General features: G+C 32.9%; 1 protein-coding gene across 5 annotated transcripts in view; it reads left to right on the top strand.

Annotated features, from left to right (window-relative positions):
• LOC148955570 (uncharacterized) overlaps positions 1-17284 on the top strand; it is a 170253-nt gene that overhangs the window by 124726 nt on the left and 28243 nt on the right. For all 5 annotated transcript variants that reach the window (XM_089102955.1, XM_089102964.1, XM_089102946.1 and 2 more), the window contains exon 8: positions 7575-7679. In XM_089102955.1, the coding sequence (XP_088959081.1) occupies positions 7575-7679 (105 nt within the window). The remainder of the gene's footprint in view (positions 1-7574; positions 7680-17284) is intronic.

Consider the following 17284-nt stretch of genomic DNA (forward strand, 5'->3'; position numbering starts at 1 on the left):
TGATTTTAGAATCCCGTATGATGAAATAATTGAATGTAGGCAGTTTTATAACAACTCGGAGGATTACAAACAAGAATACATAAATAGGATGAGAAAAATTTATAAAATAGCTAGGCAAGAGTTTTAAAATTGTAAAACAAACCAAGAGATAAGAAACCGACCCACAATCAAAGGAAGCATTGATTTTAAGACAGGAAACCGTGTCTACCTAAAGAACGAGGCAAAAGCGGAAGGCAAAAAACTTTCTAAGAAATATTTTAGACCGTACAGAATAGTCAAAGTGTACAATAACGAATATCCTTTTAAAACGTTAAACCCAAATAGTGGAAGAACTTACAAAGCACGGGTTAGTCGGATAAAAAAAGCAAAATTTACAAAGAGCTAGGTACCACATTCCTCGTCTAATGATTCCTCGGATGCCGACAAGGAGCCCCCTAAATCAAGATTGGCAGAGCTAAAACCCTTTGATTTCAATCAAAACTATTTTGAGGAAGAGAGCGATAAGAAAAACTTTGAAGAAAATTTTAGCTATGAAAAATCTAGTTATTCCCAAGAAAAATCCCTAATACCAGTAGAGAATAAAACCGCCAAAAGATCCAAAAAGTTCATCATCGGAGAGCGCAGGAGAATTAGATGATACGATATCTCCCAAAAATAAATTTTCCCCAGATAGAATTTCAACCCCTTGCCCCCCAAAAGGTTTTCTAGATGACATGGTTTCCCCTATAACACCAATATAAAGAACCCTGTCATTCCAGGTCGAATTAAATAGACCTGTGGAAAGCCTGGGTATTACTGTCAAGAAAACTCCTCCCAAATATTCAATTAAAACAAATCTGTGGGAAGCTATGAATTTAATAAACGTCCCAATAAAAACGAGTTAAAGTACATTGTCCAAGAATAAAACCCCCAAGGCTGACCAGCAAGGAAAATCTCATGATATAACTATGTCCAAGGTCAAGCCCAATCAATCGACTTCACTGAGGGATAAAATAGTGCGAAGGGTTCCTCACTTCCCTGAAGACATGGCGTTTAGACAGTGGAAGTAAACCGAAAAAAGTCTAAATTCCTCTCAAAGTTGTTAAAGATTTTTCAAATCTCCCGAGTAGAACACTCAATACTAGGAATTAGAGAATAGGCATTTTAATTTAAGGTGTATAGAAATTTGTGCATAAAGGGGAGGTAATTCGCCAAAAATGAAAGGTGCGATTTCTAAAACTTATTGTACAGAATCATCAGAAGCCAGTTCTAAACACTCTAGCAGCGAATCGAACAACACAGTAGTTAAAGAAATAGGAAAACCAAAACTAACGTCAGTAGCTGCGCACGCGAAAGAAATAAAATTAAAAGGGTAAGAATTTTTGAAAAAACAATACAAACATTTTCACCTTATTCTGGTAGGGAAACCAAAACAGAAAAAAAGACAAGAAGTTAAAGAGAAAATACCGGCACATTTAGGTAGACCGATCGCAAAATCTGTTAGATGAATTTACACTTAATCAGCATAGCATTAAAAGATTTTTATAGATAGGCGTCATAAAGGAATAATAATTTAAAAACTTTTGATTTACAAGTAAAAATCATACAATTATAAAAATGCTGTAGAAAAATTTTCTTCAACATACATCAAGGCCTCGCATGAATCAAAACCATCTGATACTGTTCGCTCAACATAAATCAATTTCTAAAAACAAATCCTAATGAAAAAGTAACATTGCAAAAAATTAATTCAAATAGTTTCCTTTGATATAAAAAGTCTACCTTTTCTCAGTCTACATCGTTATAATATTAGTTATTCAATCCAGATAGACGGACCTGTGAAAGGAATTATCAAGCGAAAAATGTTCTTACCCCTCAGAAATGTCATTTCGCAATTTTCTGTTCGAGGGGAAACTCTTGGAACTTTGTGTTTTTCTAATAATACAGAAGGAATAGATATAATGTAAAAAACATAATTATTGTTAGAAGATGTGGCTACGATAATCATAAAACAAAGATGTTAACTTTTAACTAAGGAGTCAACTATTCCAACGCCGTTAATTATCGCAAGCGTAAATATAAGAAGTCCTAAAATTATCAATTTCAAGGTAACTAACATGTCATAGAATACCTATAATTTAAAACATGAGGAAACGAACACTTAAATATGGTCCAAAATAGAAAAAAATAAAGGGGAGTTAAGACTTAAGAAACGAGAGAAGCATTAGATTCACAAATCCCCTTATTTGGTAATGAAGACCAGAGATTAACGTATGCGGATAATAGATACGGACTGTTCTCAACCAATCTTTGGTGGAACATACTACTGACCGTATGTTTCGTATTTGTAACATCGCTGGCCATAAAAAACCTACTTAATTGTAACTATAATAAAATCCTAGGACTATGAAGATGAAAATCAAAATAGGAGTGCGGGAAAACAGCTAAAATGCAAAAGTTAAACCTGGATCCTGATGATAACGTCTAAGCAAAAAAAAAAAGAAGACATTTGAAAACGAGTAGGTATAGATGTCTCAACTCGTCGTTGCCATGGATTCTTCCCTCAATGTAAGGTTTTTCACGTAAAAGCGTGTAGCTATGACGCTGCAAAATGTGTTTCTTAAACAGCACGGACGTGCTTGAACATGCAGGCATGAAATATGTTGTAAAATTAGACCTCAAACTTAATAATGTTGACTAACTTATGTTTAAAGTATTGTTTTAAATCTAAGGGAGAAATAAACAAGTATTGAAGAATTAAATAAGCCTTTTATCGTTGTTTCCGGTCTCAAAACAAATTTGAAGACATCTCCGTTATAGATTTCAAAATGGGAATTGTACGCATTTGAAACCAACATGATAATAATGTCGTTTCATTAAAACCAATGTTATGTAGTAATATAAGTGTATCTTTTCCTATTATCTTGTAGGGCAATCTTCACCCTAAAAAGCACCTAATCGTATTGTTTATTATATATTAAGACTACTTGTTTTAAAGAACGTGTGATTCTGCCTCTTTATTTTTATTACAGGAAGTGGATCGACTTATTGGATATCGATCAATACAATGCGTAATCTAGTGCAGATACAACCTAGTAGCATCTATTTTCATCAAACCTCGACCAACAAAGAGTACTCTCCATAGACTTCAGGCAATTTTAATCCCAACTTCGTCTACAAGAATTACAGTTACCTTTGATCGTTGTTCCTCGACCATGAACCATATTACGTATCAGGTAACATTATATTTGAATCTCATTATCCATTGCGTTATCGAACTATATAATAACATAAATCCTGAGAACCCCATCGACCAGTACAAGATTTAAGTACCTAGATTTCAACCATGATATTGCTTATGGGCCCATGCGCCATTTGACTCTGTAGTTATTATACTTGATGATCTCGAAAATGAATCATATAATCCAGATTCACGTATTGAATCCCTTTTGACCGTCTATCGGAATCCATCCTATCCCCTCTCTATGAAAATTTCATATATCTTTTATCGCATAATAGTACGAGATAATTTCTGAAAAATGGACCTGGAAACCCACCATTGAATCACAGGAACCAAAATTAACCCCAGTTGCTAATCCCTCAATGACAATATACCTCTATCACAACTCAAATACAATATTTTGAAGGAGTCACTACAGTTTGATGACGACCTAGTCTAGAGCCAAACTTCAATTCCCCTGTGATTAACAAAGGCATCACGAATAAGGTTAATAGACACAATCTACGAACTAACGATTTAATAAGAGATCTGTGATCTTTAAGTGCACGGATGAACAATTTTATAGGAGAAATACACTCTATGTGTGCCTTAATGTATCCCAAAAATGATCCGCCGAAAAGAAAATGAACGCACTCCCAGTTTCCGGCCCCTTAATGATAAAGCACCATATAAGCTGTCAAAAGGCAGGTGAGAATGAACTCTGATAGCATATTCCCACACATGTAGTTGGAAGTGTCATTTCCCAATTGACGATTAGACAAAGCTTGTCGTGTGAACACAATTATGCTCGCACAGTTCCGTGCAGAAACTATCTTAAGTGCTTTAAAAATTTTGTCAAGACGAAAAGAGTGAAGGAGTATAATTTACAATAGGAGGATTGAATACGCTAAAGAAACACTAAGGTGATGGAATAGCTGTGAATTTATATTTGTTACTTCTTAATAACTTTGATAACTCAAAAATCCCAATATCCTATCATTAATGTTGCGTAGCAAACATCCCCAGTGAAAGTGTTCTAATGTTACCAGTGAACATGGTAAACCCAATATTGTGTGTTTTAAATCGTTCTTATATGTAGTGTTAGATGCTCAGATAGAGTTAGATGTAGAGTTGTTGTGCTAATCATTTAATGTAGTATAAATAGGTAGCAGTGTGCCCTATAGACAACAAAATAAAAAAAAACTTGTAAAAGGTAAATTCTCAAAAAAAATCTCATGTAAACGTAAAACAGCCCCAACCTTGTTGGAAATGTAGAAGTGATCAGTGTTAGATGTAGAAAGAAAGAAAGAAAAAAATCCTTAGTATAGTAGCTAGGCTAGAACTATGAATAATCTTAGTCCGGTCGGTGAATTTTAGATAGGGATGTAGAATAAAATAAAAAACGCAATAGATGAAAATGTTAGCAATCCTGATTAAGCCAAAATATAAATATGAAATAATAAGATGTCAATTAAAATTATCAAGAGTAAATAGTTAATGAACATCGAACATTTCAAAATCCCAAAGGCAAGCAAGTACTAATGACGAGAGGTCATTAAATGATGGGAAGGATAATATGTACCGCGAGTAAAATATGATATATTTAAAATACAAAAAAATAAAGTTCCTTCTTTCTAAAGATAATTCCTACTTCCTCTAATTAAGTTTAAATCTAGTTTCAAAAAAAGAAAAGTCCTTAATCAGCAAAGAGAAATATTGCATTTTAGCCACAGACAAAGAACGGCGCTATCCAGTTTTGGATTTCGCTAAGATAGTGGGCAATAAAAAAGATGCTACACACAATGTTTCTCAGGAAGTTTAAATTATAAGAGTGGTGTGAACGTTTTGAATCATCAGAAATATTTAAAACAATTTATTGGACGAAGGGTTCGCATCCTTGGGCCACTTGGGCCAATTGTGAGTTAGCTCTTAGAGCGCAGGACAAAAAAACTATGTTTGATAGTGTGGTAAAAGTGCTTTTTGAAAGTTCATTAAGTTTAGAATTATTTCGGCGTTCAAGCATTGCAATTCAATCATTATTGTTATCTCAGTCACCGTTGTTGTCATTTGAAGTGAACCACTGCTAAATATGTAAGTCTCAATAAAACCATTGCTTTCTCTATTTGTGTTTATTTTATTTTATATGTCTGTATCTAGTCACACGACAGGTAATTAGTTCGTATGCCTCCAGGGTAGCGCTCCCAGGGATCTGATTTCTACATATTATAACAGGTAATTGATTTTGAGATAACCCAAGGGAAGGAGGTTACATTTATATACTTAAATATTGTATTTTCTCGCTTTCTGCGAGTGGCGCGATCGATACACCACTTTAAACCATAATATTACATATGGCACAGTCCTTAGCGCTATAAGTGGCGCTATCGGAGAACTTATAGGGTGTAAGTTCACAGCCATAAATCATAATATTACATTTGACGCGGTCAATCTTTATGACCACAATTAAGCCCAGTCCCATAAATTTTTATCGCTACATCTTGTTGTGTGAATGGATATTTGTCTTGTTGTAATATGTGTCTTGTTGTAATATGTGTCTTGTTGCGGTATGTGTCTTGTTGTAATATGTTTCTTCTTGTAATATGTGTCTTGTTGTAATATGTGTCTTGTTGTATGGTGGGACAGGGCACCCGCAGGAATGATACGCCGCTTGTATGGTGGGGAACAGGCCCGCAGGAATGGTGGGGGACATGGCCGCAGAATAGATTGACACAGTACTGCTCATGTGATCCCCACAAACTGGCTTGATTCTTGATTCTGCACTTGTATCTACTGATACAGATTCCAGTATTGTGTATTTTACAGATTCCCAATTGTACAGATTCCCGATCCATGTATTTTGCTATGTTAGTCTAAACTGGGAGCAGATCGTCAGCGGTAATATCCAATTTCTAGAAACGTGGATTAAGGTATGTTGCAATCCTGAAGTGTGTGATCTGAACAAGGCCTAGAAGCTTAGACGGTATTTTATCTAGCCAAGCCTTTTGGAGGTTCTCACCAACATCTGAGAGCCCACCCTCACTAAATATAGTTTGAGAATGGGCTATGCCATCTTATGGATATACTTCTGCCTGCTCCTTATCTCAGTATATTGAATAGATTATTCTTCTCCTCGGCTATTTGCGAAACAATTTTCTATGTTGGATCTTTTCTGCTAGACGTTCACTGGTAGATACCAGAAAAAGCCGAAATAATATCATTTTCGATATCGATATTTATGTTTCGATCTTTAATATCGATATTTGGTGCCCCACATTACTTTTTATGGTGATTTTTAATATATAAGATTCATTAAGTTTAATGTTAACCAACAAAAGCTACTATAGAGGTTTCAAACTCCCATCTGCAAATATATAGAATTTTGCAGTTTTTCCGACGTTGGTTAGATCAGATTTATTAGATAGGACATTAGTTAGATTAGATTTAATTACCAGAGGTAGCTCATAACTCTAACCTGAGTTTAGCTATTTTGAAGTTTATTAAGCAGCGTTGAGATGCGTGTATAATTAAAACCCCATGTTTAGACCCGTGTCTGTCCATTTACTAGCATCAAGGCAGTTGTTCAGGTATAAAATTCACTTCGGTGTTTGGCTACAACACGTTCTAGGGTCCTTGTGTATACGATTTTAAATTCTACCAATCAAGACCTCCTTTGCACTATATTTATCATCTGCACTTGAGAGTGGCGATTACATCTATGTCTGGCTGAAATTCCATGCTTAAGCAAGTATAAGATATATCCCTGAGGCCTGAAGCTGCACTATGGGCCCATGCGTCGGTAAATAGCAAGACTTTCATATAATTTGTTGTCTTCGTTGATTTTAACTTTAAGCTTGCAAAAGAGGCGGGCTAATCTAAATGGCGAAAACTACGTTTAGGACGCCTCTGTTTCAGTTGGCAGCACTGTATTTTATAGTCTGTATATTTTATATCAAATTTGGTGTTTTTGCAGCTTTTTTTTACCAACATCCATGCAGCTGAACATCGCAGCTGTTTGAAACTTAGTGTCTTTTTTATTTCCAAAGAATCATCTTTCAATTTTATTCTGACAGGTCAATCATGATTAATTTAAAAAATTAAACATATTTTGGTGAACCAGAACCATGAAGGATACATTAAGTTGGCTCTATAGTTGTGCGTAATTCTGTTTTATTGACGAGTCCGTATTTTATAAACTGGCGTTCAGGCGAGTGTCTAGTTAGACTTGTATGTCTAGACGCGCGTCCATCCAGACAACACACATGCCTAGGCATCGAATTCTTGCTGGAGTTGCATCTGAATATTTATTTACTGGATATAGTTGAATTACTGTGTCGTCTGGATCAATAGATTAATTAATATAATCTTAATTTTATAGGCTATGATTTGGCAACTGACGAAGGGTTTCAATCGCTCTTGAATGACATCGAAAAGGATATTGGTTTCGAGTACATTGTTGCCATGCATTTAAACGACTCCAAATGTAAGTTCTGCTGGTATTGTTTTTCGAACCTAAATCTGAAGCCTAGGTTAAATATACTTGAGCGTGACCCACCAATTTGATTTTACATTTTTTTTTTTTTTGATGTTAATATTGTCATGGAAACACCCAAATCTTAATTTATTATGGATAAAAGAGTCTTAAGATTTTTTTCATGGTAATTAATAGCCATCTTATTTACCGTCTCCAATTTGGCTCTGTTTAGGCCTACTAGAAGAAGATATAAAGTCATTACGGAGGAAGATTTTCTTATACTAGGATTGTCCTTGGACGCCTGTGCTACTACTGTTGCGGGTACCACAATGTTGTAGGCTATTAGTTCTGTTTTATTTTATTATTTTTTAATCGCGACAAAAAGGGGGGCACTGGGAATTGAGGGAGTCAATGCAAATTTATGAAAATTTAATTTAATAGAAATTTTGAGAAAATTTAACACCCCATATCCACCCTTACTAGTAGAAGGCTATCTTATAGTCGTGACACTCACCCCTGCTGCCATCTACAATTTAGTTTAATGCTGACAGTACACCATATTTGGGCATAGAGTCCCTAGGGAGAACACGTGGTTAATGGGGTCAATGACCTCTTTTTTCTAGGTCGATTGGGAATTTTGAACACCTGTGCTGTCAGTCATTAATCAAATTGTTTCCGGGCAAAGTTTAATAATGTCTGACAGGTGCGACCTCAATTCCCCCTTTCGTGAATCAATAATTCCCCTTAGAAACAATAAATTAATTCCCCTTTCTTGACAAATCAATCAACCAATGACATCATCTGTCAGACATTAAAAATTTTCGCTTAGAAACGATTCTCCAGGAATAGATCCAAGTCATTAATGTCTTTGCCTCGGAAACAATTCTACTGGTCGAACTCCAAAAGATATTAATAAACATTGCCATGGAAACAATTCTCCAAGAAACATCTTAGCGATGAATAGATTAACACGGGAATCAGGTTTCTTAGTAATTTCAAATGTGACAGCACAGAGATGTCAAAAACAAAAGGAACTCACTGAAATTACGTTTAGGGATTATTTGGGCGAAACCGTTTTAGACATTTTAGGGAATTATTTCGGCGAAACAGTTAGAGACATTTTAAAAGATGATTTTAGAAAAGGTTTTAGAAGAGAATTTGAGGGTGAAACTCTGTGGTCGTTATAGTAAACAAGTTGTATTTGAACAGTGTCGTGAGGTCCTCTACCCAGACCCAAAGGGCACCGATCCCCATACCCCAACCCCGAAGGAAGACCCCCGGCCCCCAAAGGTTCCCCGGTTTCCTAGTAATTTCAAATGTGAGGTTAGGTTAGGTTATGTTATGTTATGTTAGGTTAGGTTATGTTATGTTATGTAATGTTATGTTATGCTATGTTATGTTATGTTTTGCTATGTTATGTTATGTTATGCTATGTTCTTTTCAAAGGGCATTTCAGAGCAAGTTCACTTTCAGTAGTGTTTGGTTGTGGTTTACCTTGTCACAGTTACATTTTCTTTATTTTTCAAAGTTCATTTTGAATTTCTTACGTTGAAATGCAAGAGTTGTCATATATCACTAGTGTTTTGTCGTGGTTTACCTTGTCACATTTAAATTTTCATGATTTTTCAAAGTTCATTTTGTATTTCTTTATTTGAAATGCAAGAGTTGGAATATTTCACTAGTGTTTGGTTGTGGTTTACCTTGTCATAGTTACATTTTCTTGATTTTTCAAAGTTCATTTTGAATTTCTGACATTGAAATGCAAGAGTTGGAATAGTTCAGTAGTGTTTTCTCTTGGTTTACCTTACCGCACTTGCATTCTATTGATTTTTCAATGATCATTTTGGTTTTCTTTCGTTGACATGCGAGAGTTGGAATATTTCAGTAGTATTTTGATGTGGTTTACAGTGTCACAGTTACATTCTCTTGATTTTTCAAAGTTCATTTTGGAATTTCTTTCATTGAAATGTAAGAGTTGGAATATTTCAATAGTGTTTTGTCGTGGTTTATCTTGTCAAAGTTACATTCTCTTGATTTTTCAAAGCTCAGTTTGGATTTCTTTCATTGAAATCCATGAGTTGGAATATTTCAGTAGTGTTTTGTCGTGGTTTACCTTGCCAAACCTACATTCTCTTGATTTTTCAAAGATTATCTTGGATTTCTTTAGTTGAAATACAAGAGCTATAATTTTTCAGTATTGTTTTGATGTGGGTTACAGTATCACAGTTACATTATCTTGTTTTTACTATTTACATTTGAATTTATTTCATTGCTATGCAAGGTTCGGATTATTTCATTAGTGTCTATTCTCGGTTTACAAAGTTACAGTTACGATTTCTGTAGTTTTCAATGTTCATTTGAATTTTTTATTTTGTACTGGAAGAGTTGGAATTTTTCAGTAGTGTTTTGTCGTGGTTTACTATGTCAGAGTTACATTCCATTGATTTTTCAAAGTTCATTTTCGATTTCCTTCGTTGAAATGCAAGAGTTGGAATATTTAAGTAGTGTTTTGTCTTGGTTTACCTTGTCACAGTTACATTCTCTTGATTTTTCAAAGTTCATTTTGAATTTCTTTTGTTGAAAAGCTAGAGTTGGAATAGTTCAGTTGTGTTTGGTTTTGGTTTACCTTGTCACAGTTACATTTTCTTGATTTTTCAAACTTCATTTTGAATTTCTTTCATTGAAATGCAAGAGTTGCAATATTTCAGTAGTGTTTTGTCGTGGTTTACCTTGTCACAGTTACATTCTCTTGATTTTTCAAAGTTCATTTTGAGTTTCTTTCATTGAAATGCAAGAGTTGGATTATTTCAGTAGTGTTTTGTCATGGATTACCTTGTCAAAGTTACATTCTCTTGATTTTTCAAAGTTCATTTTGAATTTCTTTCATTGAAATGCGAGATTTGGAAAATATCAGTAGTTTTTTGTCCTGGTTTATCTTGTCACAGTTACATTCTCTTGATTTTTGAAAGTTCATTTCGGATTTCTTCCATTGAAATGCAAGAGTGGGATTATTTCAGTAGTGTTTTGTCGTGGTTTACCATGTCACAGTTACATTCCCTTGATTTTTCAAAGTTCATTTTCGATTTCATTTTCGATTTCATTCGATGCACGAGTTGGAATATTTCAGTAGTGTTTTGTCATGGTTTATCTTATCACAGTTACATTCTTTTTAATTTTTCAAAATTGATTTTGAGTTTCTATCGTTGAAATGCAAGAGCTGGAATATTTCAGTAGTGTTTTGCTGTGGTTTACCTTATCACAGTTACATTCTCTTGATTTTTCAAAGTTCATTTGAATTTCTTTCATTGAAATGCAAGAGTTCGAATATTTCAGTAGTGTTTTGTCGTGGTTTACCATGTCACACTTACATTCCCTTGATTTTTCAAAGTTCATTTTGAATTTCTTTCGTTGAAATTTAAGAGTTGGAATATTTCAGTAGTGTATTGTTGTGGTTTACTTAGTCACACTTACATTCTCATGAGTTTTCGAAGTTAATTTTGGATTTCTTTCATTGAAATGCAAGAGTTGGAATATTTCAGTAGTGTTTTTTCGTGGTTTACCTTGTCATATTTACATTCTCTTGATTTTTCAAAGTTCATTTTGGATTTCTTTCATTGAAATGCAAGAGTTTGAATATTTCAGTAGTTTTTTGTTGTGGTTTACCTTGTCACACTTACATTTTCTTGATTTTTCAAAGTTCATTTGGATTTCTTTCATTGAAATGCAAGAGTTGGAATATTTCAGTAGTGTTTTGTCGTGGTTTACCTTATCACAGTTACATTCTCTGATCAAAGTTCCTCTTGAAAAGGAACTTTGAAAAATCAAGAGAATGTAACTGTGACAAGGTAAACCACAAACAAACACTACTGATATATTCCAACTCTTGCATTTCAACGAAATAAATTCAAAATTAAATTTGAAAAATCAAGATAATGTAACTTTGACAAGGTAAACCACGACAAAACACTACTGAAATATTCCAACTCTTGCATTTCAATGAAAGAAATTCAAAATGAACTTTGAAAGTCAAGAGAATGTAACTGTGACAAGGTAAACCACAACCAAACACTATTTAAATATTCCAACTCTTGCATTTAAACTAAATAATTTAAAATTAACTTTTAAAAATCAATTATATGTAATTGTGACAAGGTAAACCACAACCAAACACTACTGAAATATTCCAACTCTTGCATTTCAATGAAAGAAATTCAAAATGAACTTTGAAAATTCCAGAGAATGTAACTTTGACAAAGTAAACCAAGACAAAACACTATTGAAATATTCCAACTCTTGCTTTTCAACGAATGAAATTCAAAATGAACTTTGAAAAATTAAGAGAATGTAACTGTGACAAGGTAAACCATGACAAAACACTACTGAAATATTCCAACTCTTGCATTTCAACGAATGAAATCCAAAATGAACGTTGAAAAATCAATAGAATGTAACTGTGACAAGGTAAACCACGACAAAACACTACTGAAATAATTCAACTCTGGCATATCAACGAGAGAAATCCAAAATGAACTTTGAAAAATCAAGAGAATGTAACTGTGATAAGATAAACCACGACAAAACACTAGTGAAATATTCCAACTCTTGCATTTAAATGAAAGAAATCCAAATTAACTTTAAAAAAACAAGAAAATGTAAGCGTGACAAGGTAAAGCACAACAAAAAAATACTGAAATATTCAAACTCTAGCATTTCAATGAATGAAATCCAAAGTGAACTTTTTAAAATAATGAGAATGTAACTATGACAAGGTAAACCACAACAAAAAACTACTGAAATATTCAAACTCTTGTATTTCAATGAAAAAAATCCAAAATAAACTTTGAAAACTCTTGTGAATGTAAGTGTGACTAAGTAAGCCACAACAAAACACTACTGAAATATTTCAACTCTTGTTTTTCAATTAAAGAAATCCAAAATGAACTTTGAAAAATAAATAGAATGTAACTGTGACATGGTAAACCACGACAAAACACTACTGAAATAATCCCTCTCTTTCATTTCAATGAAATAAATTCAAAATCAACTTTGAAAAATTAAGAGAATATAACTTTGACAAGGTAAACCATGACAAAACGCTTCCGAAATATCCCAACACTTGTATTTCAACTAAAGAAATCCAAATGAGCTTTAGAAAATCAATCGAATATAACTGTGACCAGGTAAACCACGACAAAACACTACTGAAATATTCCAGCTCTTGCATTTCAATGAAAGAAAACCGATATTAATTTTGAAAAATAAAGAGAATGTAAGTTTTACAAAGTGAACAATGACACAACACTAATTAAATAATCCAAATATTGCATTTACATGATATAAATCCAAAATGTGCATTGAAAAATTAAGAAATTGTAAGTATGACAAGGTAAACCACGACAGAAAACTACTGAAGTATTCTAGCTCTTGCATTTCAATGAAATACAACCAAAATGAACTTTGAAAAATCATATGAATGTAGATGTGACAAGGTAAACCACAACAAAACACCATTGAAATGTTCCAACTCTTGCATTTCAATGAAAGAAATCGAAAATGAACTTTGAAAAATCAAGAGAATGTAGCTGTGACATGGTAAACCACGACAAAACACTAATGAAAGAATCCCACTCTTTCATTTCAATGAAATAAATTCAAAATCAACTTTGAAAAATCAAGAGAATATAACTGTGACAAGGTAAACCATTACAAAACGCAACCAAAATGGTATAAATAGAGTATGAAAACGTAAGAAATTCAAATGCAATTAGGAATCATAATTGAATGCAACAGTTGCATGGTCCACAACGAAATAACTCAACTGACCTAATCCCGTGCTTGCCTTTTAGCTTCAGGACACCGAGAGCCAAATTTAAATATCATGAGAATGAAACTTTTACGATGAAAACCACGACCAAACATAAGAAACATGAACAAAATTAAGATTTTAAATTTAGGAAATTGAAAATTAAATTCGAAAATTTAAGAGAATGTAACTTTAACAAGGTAAATCATGACAAAACACCATTGAAATAATCCAACTCTTGCATTTCAATGAAAGAAATTCAAAATGAAAATTCAAAAATCAAGAGAATGTTACTGTGACAAGGTAAAGCATAAAAAAATACTACGGTAATGTTCCCAATCTTGCGTTTTAACGACAGAAATTCAAAATGAACTTTGAAAAATTAAGAGAATGTAAATGTGACAAGGTAAACCACGACAAGACACTACTGAAATATTCCAACTTGCTTTTCAACGAAAGAAATCCCAAATGAACTTTGAGAAATCAAGAAAATGTAACTGTGACAAGGGAAACCACAACCACACACTACTGAAATATTCCAACTCTTGCATTTAAATTAAAGAAACTAAAAATGAACTTTGAAAAACCAAAAAAATGTAGCTATGAAAAGGTAAACCACGAAAGAACACTACTGAAATAATCCAACTCTTGCATTTCAACGAAAGAAATACAAAATGAACTTTGAAAAATCAAGAGAATGTAACTGTGTCAAGGTAAACCATGACAAAAGAACTACTGAAATATTCCAACTCTTACATTTCAACGAAAGAAATCCAAAATGAACTTTACAAAATCAAGAGAATGTAACTGTGACAAGGTAAACCACGGCAAAACACTACTGAAATAATTCAACTCTTGCATTTCAATGAAAGAAATCCAAAATGAACTTTGAAAAATGAATGTAAGTGTGACAAGGTAAACCACACCAAAACACTACTGAAATATACCATCTCTTACATTTCAATGAAAGAAATCCAAAATGAACTTTGGAAAATCAAGAGAATGTAACTGTGACAAGGTAAACCACGACAAAATACTACTGAAATATTCCAACTTTAATTTAATATAAGTAAATAAAAATTTAATTTTAAAAATAAAGAGAATGTAACTGTGAAAAGGTAAGCCACGACAAAACACTATTGAAATATTCTTACTTTTGCATTTCAACGAAAGAAATCCAAAATGAACTTAGAAAAATCAAGAGAATGTAACTGTGACAAGGTAAAACACTACAAAACACTACTGAAATATTCGAACTCTTGCATTTCAACGAAAGAAATACAAAATTAACTTTGAAAAATCATGAAAATGTAACTGTGAAAAGGTAAACCACGACAAAACACTACTGAAATATTCCAACTTTTGCATTTCAATAAAAGAAATTCAAAATGAACTTTGAAAAATCAAGAGATTGTAACTGTGATAAGGTAAAACACAACAAAACACTACTGAAATATTCCAGCTCTTGCATTTCAACGATATAAATTCAAAATGCATCTTGAAAAATTAAGAGAATATAACTGTGACCAGGTAAGCAATGACAAAGCACTACTGAAATATTCCAACTCTTTCATTTCAATGAATTAACTTCAAAATGAACTTTGAAAAATCAAAATAATGTAAGTGTGACAAGTTAAAGCACGACAAAACACTACTGAAATATTCCAACTCTTGCATTTCAACGAATGAAATTCAAAATAAACTTAGAAAAAACATGAAAATCTAATTGCGACATGGTAAACCACGACAAAACACTACTGAAATATTCCAACTCATGCATTTCAACGAAAGAAATCAAAAATTAACTTTGAAAAATCATGAGAATATAACTTTGACAATGTAAACTATGACAAAACACTACTGAAATATTCTAACTCATGAATTTCAAAGAAAGAAATTCAAAATTAACTTTAAGAAATCAAGAGAATGTAAGTGTGACAATGTAATCCGCACCAAAACACTACCGAAATATTCGCACTCTAGCATTTCAATAAAGGAAATTCAAAATGACCTTTGAAAAATGAAGGAAATGTAAGTGTTATATGGTAAACCACACCAAAACACTACTGAAATAATTCCACTCTTGAATTTCAATAAAAGAAATTCGAAATAAACTTTGAAAAATCATGGGAATGTAACTGTGAAAAGGTAAACCACGACAAAACTCTACTGAAATATTCCAACTCTTGCATTTCAACGAAAGAAATCCAAAATGAACTTTGAAAAATTACGTGAATGTAACTGTGACATGGTAAAGCACAACAAAACACTGCTGAAATACTCCAACTCTTGCATTTCAATGAAAGAAAACCGAAATGAACTTTGAAAAATCAAGAAAATGTAACTGTGACAAGGTAAACCACAACAAAACATTACTGAAATAATCCAACTCTTGCATTTCAACGAAAGAAATTCAAAATGAACTTTGAAAAATCAAGAAAATGTAACTCTGACAAGGTAAACCACGACAAAAGACTACTGAAATATTCCAACTCTTGCATTTCATTAAAAGAAATTCAAATGAACTTTGAAAAATCAAGAGAATGTAACTGTGATAAGGTAAACCACAGTAAAACACTGCTTAAATATTCCAGCTCTTGCATTTCGACGATATAAATTCAAAATGAATTTTGAAAAATAAAGAGAATGTAACTGTGACAAGGTAAACCATGACAAAACACTACTGAAATATTCCAACTCGTGCATTTCAACGAATGAAATCGAAAATAAACTTTGAAAAATCAAGGGAATGTAACTGTGACATGGTAAACCACGACAAAACACTACTGAAATAATCCCACTCTTGCATTTCAATGAAAGAAACTCAAAATGAACTTTGAAAAATCAAGAGAATGTAACTGTGACAAGGTAAACCACGACAAAACGCTACTGAAATATTTCAACTCTTGCATTTCAACGAAAGAAATCCAAAATAAACTTTGAAAAATCAAGAGAATGTAACTGTGACAAGATAAAGCACTACTAAACACTACTGAAATATTCCAACTCTTGCATTTCAATGAAAGAAATTCAAATGAACTTTGAAAGATCAATAAAATGTAACTGTGACATTGTAAACCACAACAACACCCTACTGAAATATTCCAATTCTTGCATTTCAACGAAAGAGGTTCAAAATGAACTTTGAAAAATCAGGAAAATGTAACTTTGACAAGGTAAACCACGACAAAAGACTACTGAAATAATCCAACTCTTTCATTTCAACAAAATAAACTCAAAATGAACTTTGAAAAATCAAGGGAATGTAACTGTGACAAGGTAAACCACGACAAAACACTACTGAAGTATTGCAACTCTTGCATTTCAATGAAAGAAACTCAAAATGAAGTTTGAAAAATCATGAAAATGTAACTGTGACAAGGTAAACCACATCCAAACACTACTGAAATATTCCAACTCTAGCTTTTCAACAAAAGAAATTCAAAATGAACTTTGAAAAATCAAGAGAATGTAACTGTGACAAGGTAAACCATGACAAAACACTACAGAAATACTCCAACTCTTGCATTTCAACGAAGGAAATAGAAAATGAACTTTGAAAAATCAATGGAATGTAACTCTGAAATGGTAAACCACGACAAAACACTACTGAAATAATCCAACACTTGCATTTCAATGAAAGAAATTCAAAATGAACTTTGAAAAATCAAGAGAATGTAACTGAGAAGGTAAACTACGACAAAACTCTACTGAAATATTCCAACTCTTGTATTTCTACGAATGAAAGCCGAAACGTACTTTTAAAAATCCATAGATTGTAAGTGTGACAAAGTAAACCACGACAAAACAC

Source organism: Artemia sp. Qi Xiang Cuo, chromosome 2, assembly GCF_049724085.1.
Source record: "Artemia sp. Qi Xiang Cuo chromosome 2, ASM4972408v1, whole genome shotgun sequence".
Lineage (NCBI taxonomy): Eukaryota > Metazoa > Arthropoda > Branchiopoda > Anostraca > Artemiidae > Artemia > Artemia sp. Qi Xiang Cuo.